At 38.0% G+C, this 23,461-nt stretch overlaps 1 protein-coding gene across 1 annotated transcript in view; it reads right to left on the bottom strand.

Annotated features, from left to right (window-relative positions):
* Positions 1-23,461, bottom strand: part of LOC311180187 (uncharacterized protein) — a gene marked incomplete at its 5' end in the record, with an annotated part of 44,340 nt that overhangs the window by 1,928 nt on the left and 18,951 nt on the right. Inside the window, 2 exons of the mRNA XM_084247848.1 lie at positions 4,787-5,695; positions 10,879-11,059. Coding sequence (XP_084103974.1) covers positions 4,787-5,695; positions 10,879-11,059 — 1,090 coding nt within the window. The remainder of the gene's footprint in view (positions 1-4,786; positions 5,696-10,878; positions 11,060-23,461) is intronic.

Below are 23,461 nucleotides of genomic sequence, written 5' to 3'. Positions count from 1 at the left end.
ACCAGTTGGTGGTCAGGTATTTGAGGGTTTTATGGATCCCTAAGGATAGGGTGGCCCCTAATATTATCTGACTTTTCTACAAGCCCATGATTATTTGCGAATAGGTAACAATCAAAGCACAAGTCAGCACAATGCGCCCCTTTCTCTGCTCTTACCAGCATCATGTATAACCACGAGCCTTTTCCGTCTTCAATACAGACAGAAAATAGTTCTGGAGTCTTGGACTTTATAGTAAAGAGGATGGAGCTCTGGGACCGCTGGTAAAATATGAATCTCCCGGGGGCCATATGTTGTATGGAAAATGGAATTACCTCTCTGTCTATCTATAAATACCATGAATTCTGTGTAATCTCAGAAGAATTTCAGTGACTAACTATAGTGACAAGTATCCTGCAACAAAAAGTGTCCCCAGTTAGCTTAAATGCAAAGCAAAGGAAGCCAAATTATTCACATAAATGGAAAGTTTAGATGTTCTAGGCAGCAGGGAAAAGAGAGATGCCTATCATTGTTCCTGGGTTATCAGTATGGTTGATAGCTAGGACAGCAAACTGGTGTTTGCTGGAATAATTATGGTGATGATGAAGAGAGAGGTCATTATGAGCCTCAGTCTCCAGGCCCCTACTCCTGCACTAGCACATTGGTCCTTAGGTAAGATGTCATGACATTTCCCCATTAATCTCTGTCCAGCCATCACTGAATTTTCCCCAGGAAATGTGTCAACTCCTAATTCTTAACTGGACCCCACTTGCTAGTGGCTGGGGTGAATGGTGAGTTCTCATGGGCATGCATTCTTTCTCTCAAAACTGCTGTTTCCTATGGTAATAGGTGCAAGGACTTACACATCTTGGGTGGAATTTGATGTTCCTCTCAATGTGAGCAGTTCAGTAATGGGTGCAGACAGCTTTCCAGATCTTGCAAGTCTAGAGTCATAGGAAAGGGGAGGATGCACATCCAAACATGCTTCTCCTTTTTAGGGAAGTATGAATTGGCAGAGAGTTTTGTGTTTGTTTAATATCAATAAATCCAGTAATATTTCCCCATTTGGTGACTTTTCTCTGATTTTTATTTGCCTTTTATTCTGTGCCCTTTTTTTTTGAGAAGACTTAATAGCACAAAATATGAGAAGTTTAAGTACCATAAATTTACCTGGAATTCCTGCCAAGTGTTTGTACTTATATTCAACAACAAAAATGAGACTTGGGCCTCCCCGGTGGCGCAGCAGTTGAGCGCTGGGTTGCGAAGCTGCCCGCAGCCTCTGCAGCGCCGATTCGATCCCCAGCTGCTCCCCGGCCACCAGAGGAGGGTCCCACATGGTGCGCAGACCTCTCCTGCCGCCCGCTGCTCCCCTCAGCAGTGTACTTCGGTCCTTCTGCCTGCTCTGCTCCCCGCTCTGACTCTGGTGAATTCTCTCAACCTCCCGTGCTTCTGACTGTACCCAGTGCTTGTATAAATAAATAAATAAATTTAAAAAAAAGAAAGAAAATTAAAAAAAAAAAGAGCCTTAAGCAAATCATTGTGTGAAGTGATGAGCCGTGCTGAGCAAGGCAAAATTTCCCTGCAAATGCCATCAATGAATTTCCAGTCTAACTGAGATGCCTACCTAAATTCTACCCTGACAGACAGATTATACATAATAAAATAGTCCATGGTTGATCCTGCCTCCTTGAGCCCTTGCATAATCCTTTGCTCTTGAATGTGGGTATGACCTGCAACTTGTTCTAAGTGATTATGATTATGGAAAAGATGACATAATATCATTTCTGTGTTATGACGCATAACACCTGGCTTTGTTAAGCAGTAACACGTTTCATTGCCCAATGACAAAGAATTGATGCCTGTCTGCATTCAAGAGCAGAAAGGAATTAATGTGGCCTCCTTGAGTCCATGGCAAGAAAACTGGTTCCCTGAATCGCCCAGGCCACAGGAACTAGTTGAATCCTGTGAACAACCCTGTGATCTAATGCACACCCGCTGCATGGGACTCTCAATGAGACTCTGGTTCTGATGACACTTTGTTTATAGACCAGCAGATTAAGTGAAATTGTACCAAGACTGGACCTATGAAATTATGGGAAATTTCATCTAGAGGAAGCTGTTTGAGCTGGACAGAGCCTTATCAGAGAAACCCAAGAGGAGGCACTTGAAGAGGAAACAATTGCTGAACCATCAGTCACTCTTCTGGACGATGTGGAAGCCATCCTTCCAATGAAGACTCTGGCAGTGCCCATGGTTGTGGAAGACTAAGGAAAGGACAGTAAGAGAAGCCAGCAGTTCTTCCTCTCCAGAGATGATCTGCCCCAGTGAAGGAATATAGAAGGCAAAACTGGCCCCTACTTGAAGGGCTCATCTACAGCAGATAGATGGTGCTTGAGTCCTGAGGCCCAGTGATTCTCTAGTTTGTCCAGTGTAGACACTGCCACTTTCCACGGGACCTAAAACTTCAGAGTTTCATGCTGTGATTGAAGGACCTGGGGTGGTGGGCAGCCAGTTACAGCTGTGCTAAAGGAAATGAATGAAAGTTGACCTTAAGAAAAATTTCTTTCTTTTAACAAAATTACATTTGTGATAATTTTTATGCAGCACAAAGACTATGCATTTTTAAAAAATAGTATTTACATTATCAAACATACCCAGAACATATCTGGTTATATCATAGAAAATAATGATTTTTGAATTTTTCATAAAATTTTCATTGGAAGGTAGTGATTTAGAGGTCTATAGGATCACACCCTTTATGGATATGATACCACATAAAACCCACCCATGGTCCTCCACTATCTGTTGCCCACATTGTTCTTTTCCTCTCTCTCCCTCTCTGGTAACATCAAATTCTCAGTCAGATTTCTAGGGTTTATTATTGGTTTGGTTTTATCTGACCCTTTGTTTTGTTTCTGTATATTCCTAAGTGAAAATAACAGTTATTTGTTCATTTCGCTTGTCTATTCTTTGGGCCTGCTGATGCTTGTGATAACTGTAGTCATTGGCTATTGGAAATTACCCACTACTCTCTGGTTTCTGTTATGTCAGGCATCATCCTAGGTATGGGGATTGATGATCCTGGTTTGGTGATCACCGCAGCTCACTCTTAAGAACCTTAATGAATGTGTGTCCTCTGGGGCCCCTCATGGAACAAACCCTTCATTGTATAGCCTGGTCTTAAGCAACTTTTCCAGCCCAATGTGCTCACTCTCTTCAGCCACTGTATTCTATTGGTTAAAGATGGTTCATCAAAACAGTGGAATTATGAATACAACGCTGATCAAAAGCAAAAGAGGAAGAACATAGTACATTAGAGTGGGAGGGAGCATGATTCAATTTTTTATTTATTTATCTATCTATCTATCTATCTATCTATCTATCTATCTATCTATCTATCTATTTATTTATTTTTAAGATTTATTTATTTATACAAGAACCGGGGTACAGGGCAGATGCGCGGCAGGGTGAGAGGATTCACCAGAGACAGAGCAGGGAACAGAACAGGCAAACTGATGAAAAACACTGCTGTATTCATAGGCGAGACAGGAGAGTTCTGCCGCGCCATGTGGGCATCTGCGCTGCTGGTGGGTTTGAACCGTCACTGTAGAGGCTGCGGACAGCTTCACAGCACAGCGCTCAACCGCCTGCACCACCAGGGAGGCCCAGCGTGATTCAACTTTAAGTTAATGTGTTGTATCTGAGAAATAGTGATGAAATAAGCCATTGATTGGTTGAGAACACCACAGTTGGTCCTTCATGATATCTGTGAAACTACTGAAATTTAGTAGAAAAAAGTCTGAGTGTGTTTGTTTATATGCAATTTTATTGTTTGGATGGGTTCAAGGATTTCACTAGATTCTAAAGAGCTCATTCTGCACAAAAAGGTGAAGAATCTATTCCAAACTTCTGACATTCTATATCATGAACTTTTCTGGTCTCTACATTTCCTATTTCCTGTGATAAGTTAGCAAAAGTCTCTAATTGCTAGAGCTTCTTTATTGTCTGCAGTACAGGATACTGATATATGTGGCTTCCATGTCGTGAGATATCTACATTTATCTTTCTAGTCTCAATTATGAAAGAAGAAAACACTGTAAGTTAAACTCCAAGAAGGACAACATGTCTTTTAGGGCAGGAAATATGTACATGATGTTTAAAGTTCTTATTTTTGATGTTAGAACATTTTTTCTAGGTGATTTTGGATGCCTATGTAATAAAGCAGTGTAGACAGAGAATCTAAAACACAGTAATCCTGTGTTTTAATATCAGCCTTGACTAGGCTTCAATGGCCTAAATAATTCTTCACCTCTACAACATAATTAATAATCTATGCATCATTGAGGTATACATATGGACAAATGGAATATATCTTTAAAGCAGTTGGTAGAGGACCTCCCCTGGTGGTGCAGCAGTTGAGCACTGGGCTGTGAGGCTGCCCGCAGCCTCTGCAGCGCCAGTTTGTTCCCTGGCCACCGGCGAGAGTCCCACAAAAAAATAAAAATAAAGAAAATAAAGCAGTTGGTAGAATAGAGAGTATAAAATAAGCAATAAATGTTAATTTTAGAAACAATTTTTTATTATTTCATTTTAAATATACTCATTTTCCCTTACTGGTAGTAAACAATAGTTACATTTTATAACTGCTTAACAAAATGCTTAACAAGTAATTGCTAAATGAAAAAAAGACAAAAAAATCTGATGATCTATCAAAGTTGCTTTTCTATAGTTAAATTCAGTTCTATTAGATTTTTTACAGCCTTAATCATCTCTGATTACATTTTATGGAATAGCTTGAGTATAGTATTGCGAATCTGTTTTGTCTTTACACTATAGATAATGGGATTAAGCACTGGGGGCAAATGCAGGTATATATTGGACATCATTGAATGGACCACTTTGGGGGCAGAATGAGCATAGCGATGCACCAAGGACAGGCTCATCATGGGGATGTAGAAAGTAGCAACTGCTCCAATGTGAGAGATACAGGTGCTAAAGGCCTTATGTCGTTCTTCAGGGGAGGCAATACTGAGAACAGAGCGAATGATCAAGATATAAGACAGGAGAATGCATGGTGCATCTATCCCTGTGGTCAGGATGAGAACAATTAAGCCACAAATGTTGTTGGCCCGAGTATCTGAGCAAGAAAATTTAATCAGATCTGGATGGTAGCAGTAGGAATGGGAAAGAACTTTCACTTTACAGAAGGAGAGACGCTTAAGGAGCAAAAGCATTAGCCCTATTAATACTATGGAGCGTATAGTCATTACAAGTCCCATCAGAATGATTCTGGGGTTAGTGAGAATGGTGGTGTACCTGAGAGGGTTACAGATGGCCACATAGCGGTCAAAGGCCATGGCCACCAGCACTCCTGATTCAATGACAGTAAATCCATGAAGAAAAAACATCTGGATAATGCAGGAATCTAGACTGATTTCTCTTGCATCAAACCAGAAGATAGCTAATGTTGTTGACATTGTAGACACAGTGATGCCCAGATCACTGGCTGACAGCATGGAGAGGAAATAGTACATAGGCTCATGCAGACTCTGCTGGGTAATGATGACAAACAGGATCATGCTGTTCCCAGTAAGGGCAATGGCATAGAGACAAGAGAAGGGAATGGAGATCCAGCCATGGACTGACTCCAGGCCAGGAATGCCGGTCAATAAGAAGGTTGGAAATGTAGATGTGAAGTTATTGAGGATCTCCATGTTGTCTTGGATTTGTGGCATTTGTCCTCACAATGTTCTCATCCTATAGAAATAATTTTATTAGTTCAAGGCACGTAGATTCATTTTCTTTTGTTTAGAGAGTTATCTAAGTTTCTCATTGAGAAAACTATATATTTGCTGCAGGAGGCCTTGTAGCCCCAGCCAGATAAACTACTGGCAAGCAGTGAAGTAAAGGGCCTCACACCGTGGGACTGAAGTTAAAGGGCCTCACACCGTGGGGCCGAAGATTCCTTGTGCCTCACACCGTGGGGCTGAAGATCTAACATCCCTTCACTTTTTGTTCTTGGTCATAAAAAGAGAAAAATTTCCCAAAAGGTACATCAGGCACTACATTATATACATCAATATACAGTAAATAAACGGCACGGAAAATTATCTCTTAAAAACTAATTATTAAACAATTTGGCCCACTTGACAATGGGAGATGGTTTATTAAACATGCCTGACAAGCATTACAATACAACTATTATTGTAAGTTCTTTTTTGCCTTCCCTTGCAGTTTCTTGGGAAAGTTTTTAAATGAAACTATAAAACACTGTTAAAAGAAATAGAAGAAGACACAAAGAAATGGAGAGACATCCCCTGCTCATGGATTGGAAGAATAAACATTATTAAAATGGCCATCCTTCCAAAAGCAATATACAGATTCAATGCTATTCCAATCAAAATTTCAATGTCATTCTTCAAAGAAATAGAACAATTATTGATGAAATTCATATGGAATCACAAAAAACCCCGAATAGCCAAAGCTCTCCTGAAAAATAAAGAAGGGAATGGAGGCATCACACTCCCAGACTTCAAACTATACTACAAAGCCATAATCATCAAAACTGCATGGTATTGGAACAAGAACAGACATACAGACCAATGGAATCGAATAGAAAATCCAGAAATAAACCCACAGATTTATGGTCAACTAATCTTTGACAAAGGAGCAAAGACTATGCATTGGAGCAAAGAAAGTTTGTTCAATAAATGGTGCTGGGAAAACTGGGTTGCTACATGCAAAAGAATGAAGCTTGACCACTACCTCACACCATACACAAAAATCAACTCAAAATGGATTAAAGAACTAGACATAAGACCTGAAACCATAAAATATATAGAAGGAAATATAGGCAAAACACTACGTGATTTGCACATCAAAGACATCTTTACAGACACATCACCCAAAGCAGTGATAGTGAAGGCAAAGATAAACAGCTGGGACTACATCAAATTAAAGAGCTTTTGCACAGCAAAAGAGACAATAACAAAAACAAAGAGAAACCCCACCAACTGGGAGAACATTTTTGCACCCAACACTAATGATAAAGGACTGATCACAAAAATCTGCAAAGAGCTGATGAGACTCAACAACAACAAAGAAAATAATCCAGTCAAAAAATGGGCAGAAGAGCTAAAAAGAAACTTCTCTGAAGAGGAAATGCAAATGGCCAACAGGCATATGAAAAAATGTTCAACATCACTTGTCATCAGGGAAATGCAAATCAAAACTACCATGAGATACCATCTTACACCAGTGAGAATGGCACATATTAAAAAAACTAGCAACAACAAATGTTGGCGAGGGTGTGGAGAAAAAGGAACTCTTCTGCACTGTTGGTGGGAGTGCAAACTGGTCCAACCACTGTGGAAAGCTGTGTGGAGATTTCTGGACCTACTAAACATAGAGCTTCCATATGATCCAGCAATTCCACTCCTAGGTATTTACCCAAAGGACACAGAAACATCAATTCCAAACAACACCTGCACCCCTATGTTTATAGCAGCACTGTTTACAATAGCTAAGCTTTGGAAACAACCCAAATGCCCAAAAATAGATGACTGGATCAAGAAGATGTGGTATATATATACCATGGAATATTACTCAGCATTCAAAAAAGATAAACACATGCAATTTGCAGCAACATGGATGGCGCTGGAAGGGATCATGCTCAGCGAAATAAGCCAAAAAGAAAAAGAAAAATACCGGATGGTCTCACTCATAGCAGGAATCTAGAAAACTTAAATAAGGGACCAGGAAAATGAATAACTATAAGAAAGTGAAAATCAAAATCAACAGAAAACTATGAACCAGAGACAATTTTAGGGGGGCGGGGGCGGGAGGGGAGGGATTGGGGTCAGAATGGGGAGGTTGCAATTGTATGGGGAATATAACAATAAAATTTATATAAAAAAAAGATATTCAGTAAAAAAAAATAAATAAAAGTTATACTTAATGAAAAAAAAAAAAAGAAACTATTTGAGTTAAGAAGTTTCTAGGTAGAGAAAGTTCTGATAGCTGAGTAGCAGCCGGCCCCTGGTGTGAAGGCCATGAGAATAAGAAAAAGTTCTTTCTTTGCTTAAGCTTTAGCTGATGGGAATGTTCTGGTGACTATCAATTGTGTTAGGTTATTGTTTAGCTGAAACAATGAATTTTAGTGTAAGACTTAGTTTTTTATTGCCTTCTTGCTGAGAGCACAAAAAAGAGATGCGCTAATTGTTTCTGCTTTGTTTCTATGAACTTGATAATGTAATCTCAATGCTTGCAAAAAACGTATAAATAAAGAACCTGCTGAGCCTTTCGGGCAGAAGATACTAACACCTCACCAAGTGTCGGTGTCTCCTCATTCTACCTCATCCCCTTCCCCTCAGCCCCTAAGTTTCAGATCATTCGTATTCGCCGACGCCATCTCATCCTTTCAGGAACCCTGACACGACATTTTGCCGGAGGCTGGTCCCCGGCATATATTGAACTCTAACTTCCTTCTGCATTCATAATCACAATGATGCAATAAAGAAATGTAGATAGATAAATTAGATATTGAGAGGTTAAAATACAGAAAAATGTACTATATAGTTTCACTTATAGGAGGAATATAGGGGAGCCAAATAAGGGATCAGGGGAAAAAAAAGACATAACTGGCAGACAACTATAAATTGAGACATACAGCAGGGGACGGGGGAGAAAGGGATCACATGGGGTTGGAAAGAGCACAGAAGACTATGGAGATGGTTCATAGGTGACTGGGTGGTGGGGATTTTACAGTGACATACCTGAGAGGAGAAAGCAAACTACAAAAATGACAATGATGTAATATATATATATATATATATTTAAATAAATATTAAAAATATAGAACTATCAGCTTAATAGATATAGAATATTCTTTATGAACTAACATGCAATCATTTTAAATAGATATATTTAGTATATAAATGAACTCTTTTACTCTGATTCAAGGTAACTATAAATTTTGATAATTATTTTCTATAATTACAGTATTTTAGATAAATATTCAATGAATAAGAAAAAAATCACTATCAAGTATCACTTAAAAAGTTGCATGTTGTTACTAAGAGAAATCCTTCTAAATATATGCATGGTGCTACCATGTGGGTGGGATACTGTAGATAAAGCTCTTCAGATTTTTTCTAGTTACATACATTGGGAATATCACTGGTTAAGTGCTATTTTAATCTAACCATGTGGAGAAACAACCACAAAAAATATATTTAAAAGAAAAAAGATAACAGTGAAGATGAAACACTGTAGCGGTTATTGGAAAGGACTATATGCAGTAAAGAAAGATGAGATAGACAGCTTTACAGGAACTAGTAATACCAAGAGGTCATGGTGTCATGACTGGGTGTTACGTGAACAACAGTATCAAATTACTTAAGTCACCAAATCTGTTAAGAATTAGAATTTTCAAATGTAGCTGAAAGCATATTAGTGACCCTGGAAAAAGCACTTAAAGTGCAGAGATGGAAGCTGAGAATCTGTACAGTTTCAGGAAAGAATGAAAATAAATAAGTAGTGGAGGCAGAACGCATATTATTTCTGGAAACTTGCCAGTAAAGGTAAGAAAAAAAATAAACAATGTATACAGAAGACCGTAAGGGAAATAAAGAATTTTTTGCAAGACTGGAAGTCAGAGAAATGTACCTAATTATAAAGAGTGGTTTAAGATAGATAGTAAGAGGTTGAGAATACAGAACAGCAAGGATTAATTGGTTTAGAACAATTCCTTAAGAGGTAGTAGGTGATTGAATATAGAGCATGGCAGCAATTAGCTTCCCCAAAGATGAGAATCATCATTTTCACTGGCACTGGCAAGTATGTGAGAAACGGGAATGTTGGTGGAGGGTAGTGTGAGGGAATTATCATCCGATGCTGCTGCTTTTTTCTTTCCCATTGTTTTATTGTGGCCAAACAAACCTGGCATAAAATCTATCACATTTACTATCATATTAGCCATTTTTAATATTACAGTTAAATAATATTAAATACATTCATGTTGGACAACTGTCTTCACTATCCATCTCTATAACTCTACCTGGTAAAACTGAAACTACATATGCATTAAACGTAATTCCTCATTACCCCCACTTTGTCAAGTTTAAAAAGGTACTATATAAAATTTATTTTCTGATACCCTGTAATAAAACATGTTACCATTTCATTTATGCTAGTTTCCTGTAGTTACTCTTTAACCTTAGTTCCCAGGGTTTCACATCCATCTGAGAAAGACTATTAAGACTATTACAATATATAATATGAACTAGTAGGGATAAGAGATCTATATGTTACATGGATCCCTGAGGATAAGGTGAACCTTAATTTTATCTGACTTTTCTGTAAGCCCATGATTATTTGTGAATAGGTAACAATCACAGTACAAAATCAACACAATGAACACCTGTCTCTACCTTCTTACCAGCATCATGTGTATGCATGAGCCTTTTCTCTCTTCAATACAAAGAGAGAACAGGTTCCAGTTCTGGAGCCTTGGACTTTATAGTAAAGAGGAAGGAGCTCTGGGGCCATTGGTAAAATATGAATTTCCCTTGGGCCATAAATAGAGAAAAACTGAAATCTCTCTTTCTATCTACAAATGAGCAGAAATTAGGTGTAATCTCCAAAGGGTTTTTAGTGACTTACTGTAGTGAGAAGTTTCCCCAGGGACCTCAAGTGCAAAAAAATAAAGGAAGCTGAATCATTCATAAATGGAAAGTTTAGACATTGCAGTAGGCCCCGGGAAATAGAGAGATGCATATCATTGTTTGCATTATCACTATTCTGGGAAGATAGGAAGATGAATTGGTGTTAGCTGGAAATAATTATGGTGTCAGTGGAGAGAGAGGTCATTATGAGCTTCAGAGCCCAAGCCCCTGCTCCTACATGAGCGCATTGACCCATAGGGAGGATGACAGGCCATTTCCCCATCAATCTCTGCCCAGCCATCCTGGTATGTTAACTGGACTCCACTTGCTGTGGCAGGGGCCACTGTGGGTGAATGGTGAGTCTTCACGGGTATGCGTTCTGCTGTTTCCTGTGGTAATAGGTTCAAGGGCTCCGATGTCTTGGGGGAGATTCAGCCTTCTCAATGTGGCAGTAATGGATGCAGACAACATAGAAAATGGGAAGAGCCACATTCCAACATTATTTTTCTCCTTTGTAGGAAAGTCTGACTCGCCAGAGATTGTTTTGTGTTCATCTAGGTATCAATAAATCTAGTCAGTTTTACCCTTTTGGCTATTTTTCTTTAATTTTACTTTGGTTCTTATTTCTATGCTTCTTGTTTGAGAAGTTTCTTTTAAATTATGTTTATTGAGGTAACATTGATTTATAACATTGTGTGTACTTTAGGGGTAGTAAAGGTTCAGACCTCTACAAATGTGTGTGACCACATCACATCTACTAATAAAGCTCCAATAACCCTCCAATAACCCACTATCGGCCATGGGACCCCCTTCTACGCCTGCGTCCCTTCTGCCCTCAGTTATCCAGTAAGGTTTTTACAGTCTGTTTTGGTTGAGTTTTTGCTGTTTGTTTGCTTTGTTTCTTTATAATCCACATGAGTAGAGTGAGCCAGTGTTTGTCTTTTTCTTTCTGACTTACTTTGTTTAGCATAATCTACTCTAGTTCCATCCATTTTTCTAGAAGTGACAAGATTTCTTCTTTTTTTTTTGTAAGCGAGTAGTGTTCCATTGTGTGTATACACCAGTAGATCTTTCTAATTCACTCATCTGTCCTTGGGTACTTGCCTCGTTTCCATAGCTTGGCTATTGTAAACATTGCCTCATGACCATAGAAGAACATACATATATCTTTGTATTAGTGTTTTGTATTCCCTTGGTAGTTATCCAGGAGAGGGACTGCTGGATCAAAAGATTGATCTATTTTTCATGTGCTGAGAAACCTCTATACTGGGAAGATGGGAAGATGAATTGGTGTTAGCTGGAAATAATTATGGTGTCAATGGACAGAGAGGTCATTATGAGCTTCAGAGCCCAGGCCCCTGCTCCTACACGAGCACATTGACCCACAGGGAGGATGACAGGCCATTTCCACAGGGGCTGGACTGGTGTCCATTCCCATCTACAGAGAACAAGGGTCCCTTTTTCTCCACACTCTGCCAACAATTGTTGTGTCTTGGGTTTTTAATATGCACCACTTCCTCAGGTGTGAGGTAGTATCTCACTGTGCTTTTAATTTGCATCTCCTTGGTAAGTGATGATGAGTATTTTTCTTCCCATGAGCCCGTGGCCATCTGTATGTTTTCTTTGGAGAAGTGTGTATTTAACTCTTCTGCCCATTTTTTGATTGGGTTCTCTTTTTTCTTTTATTGTGTTGTATGAGGTTTTTTTTTTGTATGAGTTTTATTAGTCCCTTATAAGATGTATGCTGTGCAAATATCTTCTCACATTCAGTAAAATGTAGCTTTCTTTTATCTATCTATTTATTTATTTATTTTTTAATTTTTTTTTTACGTACCCCACCTTTTACTATTTTATTTTTTTTATTTTATTTTTTTATTTTTTTTTAAATAATAAATTTTATTTTTGAATTCCCCCATACAACTGCACATGCCCCATTCTGACCCCAATCCCTCCCCTCCCGGCCCCCACCCCCCAAAAAGTGTCTCTGGTTCATAGTTTTTTGTTGATTTTGATTTTCACTTTCTTATAGTTATTCATTTTCCTGATCCCTTATTTAAGTTTTCTAGATTCCTGCTATGAGTGAGACAATCCGGTACTTTTATTTTTCTTTTTGGCTTATTTAGCTGAGCATGATCCCTTCCAGCACCATCCATGTTGCTGCAAATTGCATGTGTTTATCTTTTTTGAATGCTGAGTAATATTCCATGGTATATGTGTACCACATCTTCTTGATCCAGTCATCTATTTTTGGGCATTTGGGCTGTTTCCAAAGCTTAGCTATTGTAAACAGTGCTGCTATAAACATAGGGGTGCAGGTGCTCTTTGGAATTGATGTTTCTGTGTCCTTTGGGTAAATACCTAGGAGTGGAATTGCTGGATCATATGGGAGCTCTATGTTTAGTAGGTCCAGAAATCTCCACACAGCTCTCCATAGTGGTTGGAACAGTTTGCACTCCCACCAACAGTGCAGGAGAGTCTCTTTTTCTCCACAACCTCGCCAACATTTGTTGTTGCTAGTTTTTTTAATATGTGCCATTCTCACTGGTGTGAGATGGTATCTCATGGTAGTTTTGATTTGCATTTCCCTGATTACAAGTGATGTTGAACATTTTTTCATATGTCTGTTGGCCATTTGCATTTCCTCTTCAGAGAAGTTTCTTTTTAGCTCTTCTGCCCATTTTTTGACTGGGTTATTTTCTTTGTTGTTGTTGAGTCTCATCAGCTCTTTGCAGATTTTTGTGATCAGTCCTTTATCATTAGTGTTGGGTGCAAAAATGTTCTCCCAGTTGGTGGGGTTTCTCTTTGTTTTTGTTATTGTCTCTTTTGCTGTGCAGAAGCTCTTTAATTTGATGTAGTCCCAGCTGTTTATCTTTGCCTTCACTATCACTGCTTTGGGTGATGTGTCTGTAAAGATGTCTTTGATATGCAAATCACATAGTGTTTCACCTATATTTCCTTCTATGTATTTTATGGTTTCAGGTCTTATGTCTAGTTCTTTAATCCATTTTGAGTTGATTTTTGTGTATGGTGTGAGGTAGTGGTCAAGCTTCATTCTTTTGCATGTAGCAACCCAGTTTTCCCAGCACCATTTATTGAACAAACTTTCTTTGCTCCAATGCATAATCTTTGCTCCTTTGTCAAAGATTAGTTGACCATAAATCTGTGGGTTTATTTCTGGATTTTCTATTTGATTCCATTGGTCTGTATGTCTGTTCTTGTTCCAATACCATGCAGTTTTGATGATTATGGCTTTGTAGTATAGTTTGAAATCTGGGAGTGTGATGCCTCCATTTCCTTCTTTTTTTTTTCAGTAGAGCTTTGGCTATTCAGGGTTTTTGGTGATTCCATATGAATTTCATCAATAATTGTTCTATTTCTTTGAAGAGTGACATTGCAATTTTGATTGGAATAGCATTGAATCTGTATATTGCTTTTGGTAGGATGGCCATTTTAATAATGTTTATTCTTCCAATCCATGAGCAGGGGATGTCTTTCCACTTTTTTGTGTCTTCTTCTATATCTTTTAACAGTGTTTTATAATTTTCTTTGTATAGGTCCTTTACCTCTTTTGTTAGATTTATTCCCAAATATTTGATTTTTTTTGTTTTGATAATAAAAGGGATTTTTTTTGTATTTCTTCTTCTTCAGATTTATTGTTTGTGTATAGGAAGGCTAGTGACTTTTGCGTGTTGATTTTGTATCCTGCCACTTTACTGAATTGATTGATAAGTTGAATTAGTTTTTCTGTGGAGTTTTTGGGGTTCTCTATGTATATTATCATATCATCTGCAAATAGTGATAGTTTGACTTCTTCTTTTCCTATTTGGATTCCTTGGATGTCTTTCTCTTGTCTTATTGCTCTGGCTAGGACTTCCAGTATTATATTGAAAAGCAGTGGTGAGAGTGGACATCCTTGTCTTGTTCCAGATCTTAATGGAATTGCTTTCAGCTTTTCACCATTGAGGATGATACTGGCTGTTGGCTTGTCATAGATGGCCTTTATGATGTTGAGGTATGTTCCTTGTATCCCAAGAATTTCAAGGGCTTTTGTCATGAATGGGTGTTGCACTTTGTTGAAAGCTTTCTCAGCATCTATTGATATTATCATATGGTTTTTATATTTCTTTTTGTTGATGTGTTGGATAACGTTGATTGATTTTCAGATGTTAAACCATCCTTGTGTCCCTGGAATGAATCCTACTTGGTTGTGGTGAATTATCTTATGGATACATTGTTGGATTCTGATAGCTAAAATTTTATTGAGGATTTTTGCATCAGTGTTCATTAGCGAGATTGGCCTGTAGTTTTCCTTTTTTGTGTTGTCCTTATTCGGTTTTGGTATTAGTGTAATATTGGCTTCATAGAACGTGTTTGGCATTGTCCCTTCCTTCTCAATTTTTTGGAAGAGTTTGTGAAGGATAGGCACTAATTGGTCTCTGAATGTTTGGTAGAATTCATTTGTAAATCCATCAGGTCCTGGGCTTTTGTTTTTGGGGAGGTTTTTGATTACCATTTCAATTTCGCTGCTTGTAATTGGTCTGTTTAGGTGTTCTATTTCTTCTTTATCTAGCTTTGGGTGATTGTAGAGTTGTAGGAATTTGTCCATCTCCTCTAGATTGCTGAACTTGTTTCCATATAACTGTTCATAGTAGTTACTGATTATTCTTTAGATTTCTGCTGTGTCCGTTGTGATTTCTCCTCTTTCATTTATGATCCTGTTTATTTGTGCTTTCTCCCTTTTTTCCTTTGTGAACCTGGCTAGGGGTTTGTCTATTTTATTGATTTTTTCAAAGAACCAGCTCTTGGTTTCATTGATCTTTTGGATTGTTTTTTTAGTTTCAATTTCATTTATTTCTTCTTTGGTTTTTATTATTTTTTTTCTTCTACTGGTTTTGGGTTTTTTTGTTGTTCTTTTTCTAGATCTTTGAGCTTCGAGATTAGGTTGTTTCTTTGAGTTCTTTCTTGTTTTTTGATGTGAGCTTCTATTGCTATATATTTTCCTCTTATTACTGCTTTTGCTGCATCCCATACATTTAGGATATTGGTGTCCTCCTTGTCATTCAATTCAAAGAATTTTTTAATTTCTTCTTTGATCTCCTCGTTAGTCCAGTGGTCTTCCAGTAGTGTGGTTTTTAATCTCCACGAGGTAGGATAGTTCCTTGCCTTCTTTTTATGGTTTATTTCTAGTTTGATGCCTTCGTGGTCAGAAAAGATGGTTGGTATGATTTCAATCTTGGTGTATCTGTTGATGTTTGTCTTGTGCCCCAGTATGTGATCGATCCTGGAGAATGATCCGTGTGCGCTTGAGAAAAATGTGTACTCCGTTTTTTTTGGGTTTAGTGTTCTATAGATGTCTGTTAAGCCCAAATGCTCTAGGTCCTTATTTAGAGCTTTAGTTTCTTTACTTATTTTTTGTCTTGTTGATCTATCCATTGTTGATAGTGGTGTGTTGAAGTCTCCCACTACGTATGTGTTTTCTCTGATGTCTGTTTTCAGAGAGGACAACAGTTGTCTGATATATTTTGGTGCTCCTTCGTTTGGTGAGTATATGTTAATGAGTGTTATTTCTTCTTGAAGTATTGTCCCCTTGATCATAATGTAGTGACTATTGGGGTCTCTTTTTATTTTTTTGAGTTTGAAGTCTGTTTTATCTGATATAAGTATAGCTGTTCCTGCTTTCTTTTTTGGTCCATTTGCTTGTAGGATTGTTTTCCATCCTTTAACTTTGAGCCTATTTTTATCTTTTGTAGTTAAATATGTTTCCTGGAGACAGCAAAAGGTTGGGTTTTGTTTCTTAATCCAGGCTGCAACTCTGTGTCTTTTTATTGAAGAGTTTAGTCCATTTACATTTAGAGTTAATATTGATATGTTAGCATCTGTATTTGCCATTGTGTTTGTCTTTCCTTTGATTTTATTTATTCTTTTAATAACTTTTTTTTTTTTTTGGTCTTCTTTCGTTGTTATTCGTCCCTCTGAGGTTCTGGCTTTAGGATTCCTTGTAGTATTTTTTGGAGTGGGGGTTTAGTTGTAATGAAATTCCGGAGTTTCTCTTTGTCTGGGAAGGTCCATATTCTTTCTTCATAGAGGAAGGAGAGCTTTGCGGGATAGAGTATTCTTGGTTGGCATCTGTTTTCTTGGAGTCTGTTGACTATGTCCCTCTACTCTCTCCTTGCCCGTAGTGTTTCTTCAGAGAAGTCTGATGTCAGCCTGATTGGTTTTCCTTTGAATGTTATCTGTTTCTTCCCTCTTGTCACCTTCATTATTTTTTCCATGTCCTGGATTCTTGGGAGCTTTACTATTATGTGTCTTGCTGTGTTTTTCCTTTCGTCGTGGAAGTTTGGTGTTCTTCTTGCTTCTTGTATATCAATTTTCAGCTCCTTCTTCGCATTTGGGAAGTTCTCTTCAATTATCTCCTGGAATATTTTCTCTGTTCCTACATCTCTCTCCTCTCCTGGAATTCCTATAACTCTTATATTTCCTTTCCTCATGGAGTCAGATAGTTCCCGAAGTCTTTCTTTGTTCTTTTTCCTTCGTACTTCTCTTTCCTTTTCTGTTTTGGTTCTTTTTATTTCTGTGTCTTCAAGAGTACTTATTCGTTCTTCCATTTCATCTATTCTGCTTTCATTGCTTTTCCCAGAGTTCTTTAGTTCCTCCATTAATTCTTTGATCTCTTGCATTCTTTTACTTCCCTCTTAGGGACTCAATTTCATTCTTCTGACCATTTGTTTCCCCTGTTTATGGACGCAATTTCATTCTTCTGACCATTGTTTTCCCTCTTTAGGGACTCAATTTCCTTCTTCTGATCATTGTTTTCCTTTATGACTTCTGTCACTTTTTTAATCAGGGCAATTTTAAATTCTCTTTCTGGAAGGCTCAGAAGTTCTTCCAAGTTACTGTCGTTGCAATCTGGAGGGTGGTTTTCTTTTTGTGGTGTGCTTCTTTCCTGACGCGTTGTTAGGTTGCATGTGGTTCTTCTACTCCCTACTGTCTGTTTTCTAATTTGTCGTATGCATTGGGAGACTGTGTTGCTCGGACCGGCTGTCATCTTGGGTGAACTTCTCCGCTCCCCTCTGGCTCCTCCAGGAACCATCTCTGGCTTCTGGGGGAGCTTTCTGCTTGTTTTAGGCAGTCTTTACTGAAGAAATGTCCCTGTTCTAAACTGGCGAAGCGGGACACAGTCCCTGCGCATCTGGTCTCAGGCACACTCTTCTGCGTGCCCGGTCTGCCCCGGATGTGGGTGCCTGCTCCCTCTGTGGGCTCAGACTGCTGGTTGGAAGGGGCCTGGCATGGGCTAACTTCCCAGCTGGCCACTGGGTCCTCCAGAAGCCTTCTGCCCTTTTCAAGAAGTCTTAAGAAATTTCCCTGTTCTATGGGGTGTTAGTGACTTTTTTTCTGGTTGCTAGGTGGCGCCAGAGATCTCTCCTATTGTCCTTGGGGGGCTGTTTTTCAACCCCTCCACCCTGTGGGACAGGGAACAGAGAGCGAGAATGGTACGGTAAACCTCAACGGCTTTGGGGTGCTGTGTCTGCCTTGTGCCCCACCGTCGTGGAGAACCCACGCCCCGAATTTCGTGCCCCGGGTCTCAGTTCAAAGCCCTCAGGTCCAGGACGCGGGCTGTAGCCCAGTTCAGTGGCGCGGGAATGGCGCCTTTTGCACCCAGCTCCCGTGCCTGGGCGCCTGGTTCCTGCTCACTCGGTGAGGGACTTTCACCCCAGTGAGGGCCTCCGCGTCTCCCCGCAAGCCTAGGTCGCAGGCGCGGGGACCTGGGCAGCTGGGATCCCGGTCTGCGTTTGCTTTTCAAGTGTGCCAAGTGCGCCGCTTTTCCGCGCAAGCTTACTGGCCGGCCCGGGGCTGTGTGCAGGTCTCCTCCAGAGTCTCTTTGTTCTTCTCTAATGGCGCCGGGAGCCGTTCGCTCACCGCAGTGGTGAATCCTGCAGGGTTCGCCTCAGCTCCCGCTCACGGGGTGTGGTGGCTGCAATAGTTCCTTTCCACTCACAGTCCCGCTTGCTGCGTCGTTTGTTCTTGTTGGCCGTTTTGGTTTGTTGTTTTCCTCCTCTCTGCCGGTCGGAGAGTGCCGCCTCTGTGGGCAGGGGAGGGGAGCAGGGTTCTGCGCTTCCCTCCCTTCTGGTCCTCTTTTATGGCCACTTTCTTCTTCGGGCAGTTTGCTGGCGTCACCCATTTATCTTCCGTGTCCCACTTCTCACTGGGACTGGCCGCTTTTCCTCCCTATTAACTTTTTTTAATGGGAGATCTTACTCGCAGTGTCTCCTTGCTGCCATGTTGCTCCGCCCCCTCTCAGTAAGATGTAGCTTTCTTTTAAAGGTAATTTTATTTTGTTGTGCAAACACTTTTTAGTTTGCTGTAAACTCTTTGTTTTTTTTCTTTTGTTTCCCTTGCCATTGGAGTTGAGTTTCCAAAAACACCTCTGAAGCCAATGTCTGGGAGTGTTTTGCCTATGTTTTTTTTTTTTTTTCTTTTCCCTATGTATTTTGTGGTTTTTGGCCTTACATTCAAGTCTTTGTGCTAACTTTTGTATATGGTGTGACAGAGTTGTCTTGTTTAAATTTTCATGTGTCTCTTCTGTCACCGTTTGTTGAAGAGGCTTTCCTTTCTTCATTGTATACTCTTGACACCTTTGCTGGAAACAAACTGCTTATATAAGTTTGGGTTTATTTCTGGGCTTCCTATTCTATCCATTTTTCTGTGTATCTATTTTTATTCCAGTGCTACAGTGGTTTAATTACTATAAATTTATGTTATAATCTGATGTCAGGCAGTTAACACCTTTCCTCTTTTTTCTCAGAATTATGTGTTTTCATATAAATTTATGGTTCCATGTAGCTAGCAAAATTTGATAGAGATTGCATTAAATATCCATATTGTATTGAATATCTTCCTGTTTCCTTGTGTCTTCCTTTATTTCTTTTTTAGTGACAGAAAGCCCAAGGTGTTCAAGTCAATCTAACTGGAACACCTGTTTATTATATGTCATACTCAACACCAAAATGAACTAGCAAATTATTTTGATTAACTTAATGTGTAATTGTTAAAGATGAAAAGTTTCACTGCTTTTGATTTGTAAATGCTTACAATCTAGCTAGGATTTTCAGACAGATTATTAAATAATTTTAGAGATTATAAAATAATTATTAAATAATTGTCAGACAGATTATTAAATAATGAAAGAGTCCTTGTTTAGCTCTGCCTCCTTAAGTCCTTGTATAATTCTTTGCTTTTGAATGTGGGTAGAACCTATGACTTGTTTCTAACCAGCAGACTATGGTAAAGGTGACAGATACATTAGTTTAAAGTACATTAGTTTAAAAGTACATTAGTTTAAAGTACATTAGTTCTGTTTTTGAGAGCTATTTTAGGTGTCTAGTTTATTTTGTGTATGAATACAAAATTATCTTGGCAACTTTCACAGAAAAGACATTCTTTTCTACTTCTATATGGCTCTTGTTAATTAAAAATAGAGTATTCATACGTATAATGAGCCAATTGTGGACTCTCCATTCTGCTTCATTGTTCCATTTGTATAACTCTGGGCAAAGTCTTAAAACCATAGATTTGTAATGGTTTGATATTGAGTAAAGTATGATTTCAAACTTTTGTTTGATGATTTATGAATTTTAGGATCAGCCCATGAATACACACACACACACACACACACACACGCAATTTCATGCAGAAATTTGTTGGTTTATGTGGGATTACTCTGAATCTATGAATTAACTTGGGGATAGTATTCAACAGTACTTTTGAGTACTGACTCATCCAATCCATGAATATACTGTGTATTCATCTATTTATTTAAGATCGCTTTAGCTTTTATGCTGTTTTATAACTTTCAGAGTAGGGATGTTTACTCTTTTGTAAAACTTATTTTTGGTGTTTGTAATTTTAAATATTTTAAATGGCAATCCTAAAAAATCTTCTTTTCTAAGTATTTTTAGTGAAAAATATAAAAAACAATTTTGTGTCATGACTGATATCATAGTTTTACTAAGTAATTTCTTAATCTAGAAGATAACCTGTTGATTATTTTTGGTATTCTACATGACTTATTCAGTTTTCTATAAAAAAAAGTGTTTATATCCCTTTTCCTTTAATTCATGTACGTGTGTATGTATTTGTGTGTGTGTGTTATTTTTATTTTGCCTTATGTTATTCCTTTAGTCTTCTTTGCAATGTTGAATAAAACTGACTTTATGGAACACACTAGGAAGTGTGCTTTCTATTTCTATTCTCTTGAAGAATTTGTGAAAAGTTGGAGCTGTAAGCTCTATAGCCTATAGCATCTATGGCATGGAGACACTAACTTGACCATTTGTGCTTTTATTCAAATATAATTGATCATTCTTGCAAGTCAAATTTATTAGTCTTTCTGATGAACTAGCTTTTGTGTCTTTAAATTTCTAAAAGTTTGATGGCTTTGAAAATACATTTTGTGCTAGTATTTATTATTCAAATTCTTCTTCTTTTCTTGATTTTCTTTTCTTTTTTACTGAGTTCTGGGAACAAACACTTAAATAACTTGTCTTCAGTTTTTTTCTTATTTCTTAATATATGCATTTCAGACAAAAAACTTCACTTTATACCTAGTTGTAATTGTATATACATTTTTTTGAGTTTTTAAAGAAGAAAAATGGCAAGAATAGAAAACATATAAAGATACTGTGTCATAAAAGGGACATATAAAATGGTGAGATTTCATTTATGAAGTGTGGAAGTGGGAAAGTCATCACAGAACCAAAGAGGAAATAATCAGAAGCTGATACTCTGTTGTATGTGCATAATTAATATTATAATTCTACTGACGTAATTTTTCTGTCTACCATTGTTAGTTTAATTTTATCGCTACTTGGGACAAATTTAATAAAGGAAAATTCATATTTTTCATATTAGGTTCAGAAACACTATTATGCTCTTAACACAGTGAGCTATACTCAAGGTAAGATTTTCTAGAAAATATTAAATAAGGCACAAAAATGGATTTCAATCAGTGAAATATTTCATCCTCTGTGCATACTTTTGTCCTTGTTTTGAATATCTTATATGTTATGTCAGAGAATTTTTGAGAGGAGAAAGTGGTGGATATTTGGACACTGGATATTATAAGGAGGTACAAGAGTCACTAAATTTTATTACCTGACATTAAGTGAGTAAAGTTTATTACAAGGCAGCCCAAACTGTAAAAATTTCCTGAATCACATGATCACATGAACAAAGGGAGGATGCTTTCCTCTAGAGAACAAAAGTGTCATTTGAGATGGAGTCTAACAAGGTTTCCCAATGATATGATTATTCTCCATTTCTCAGACTTCTGTATTTTAACTTTTCTGAGCACAAGGATTATTTTATAATCTCATATATTTAACCTCTTTCCCCCCTTGTTCAATACACCCATTACTTGGGGGATAGTAATTACATTCCTTGGAGTACAAGGCTGTGTCATATTTCATTGACTTCACAATACTGTACCCTGCTAGCAGGTTAGAAACAAGTTTGTTTATTCTCTTAGTAATGACTTCATGTTATTCATTTAGAATGATAATAAAATGATTGCAAATATTTAAAGAACATGCAAATATCCTCAAGGTCTTGTTAAAATGAAAATTCTGTTTCATTAGGTCTTATGGAACCTGCATTCTAACTTTCTCATACTACTTCTGTCAGAGACCTTGGGTCTCTTTTTCAAGTTCTAACTCCTCACAAAAGAATTTGACAAAAAGGCAAGGTAGGTGGCATCAAGACAACGTTTTATTAAGCATGTATATAGGGAGACAGGGCTGTAGAGGAAAGTTTCTGGGTAGACTCTCCAAGGGGAGCTGGGAAAAGAGTTTTACCCCAATCTACAGAGTGGGGTAAAGGGGTGCAACAGCATAGCATACCTGGGCAAGTCTATACTGGGGCATGCCAAGAAGAGCTACATGCTTCTTTGTATGTTGCATGTCTCATTAGCATCTAAATTTCCCACATGGGGTGTACATGTTAATATACTAATGAGCTTCCAGACACACTTGGTCATGATTTTTACTAAATGAGCGTGTGGGACCCTCAGGCATTAGCAGGACATAATCTCCTTTTATCTAGGTATGCCGTTGGCTAGTCTGTTGGATCAAGTGTTTAAACAAGCTGTTAGGATTAGAACTTCAACATGTGAATTTTGAGGTGTATGCTATTTTGTTTTATAAGAAATATATACTCGGTCATTTGATGTATATATATATATAATTATACATATTTATAAGCCTCCGTTTACCCCAAGCAGATAGGGTTCAGAAATCTTACAGGTTGGGGACCCGGAATTCTTCCATGTGCCACTGTTTCCCAAACTCCATAAGCAGAGGTAGCTCCAGGTATCTTTTTTTTAAGCATCTCACCTAATATATCTCTTCATATGGCTGCAGATTCACAACTTTTGTATTAATCTAATAACCTAGTAAGTACACTGATTTCCTGTGTCCTGTATACTGTGTTTGCAAATTAATAAAAACAAAAAACAGGTCAAAGAACCTCTCACCAATGAGGAAAAAATTTCCATTTTTTGCCTCATTGCTTTGAAACTGGGTACCAGATTTCTGTCTTAGGGCTCCTTTCATTTTCTCCATGGAAAATTTGAAGGATGTTCTTTGTCAAATAAGACAATTTGTTGTATAAATAATGATCTGGAACTTATTAAATATCTACTGAAGAAATATCTCTGGAGCAATTACTTTGCATCAGGCATTCTGTAAGCGAGTGGAGAGTAATAGAAATTAGCCATCAGAGCATCTATTAGTATGAGATAGCCTAAATAAACACTTGAAATACTGTAA

Source organism: Talpa europaea (assembly GCF_964194135.1).
Source record: "Talpa europaea genome assembly, chromosome: 1".
Lineage (NCBI taxonomy): Eukaryota > Metazoa > Chordata > Mammalia > Eulipotyphla > Talpidae > Talpa > Talpa europaea.
This window is presented reverse-complemented; position numbering and strand designations above follow the sequence as displayed.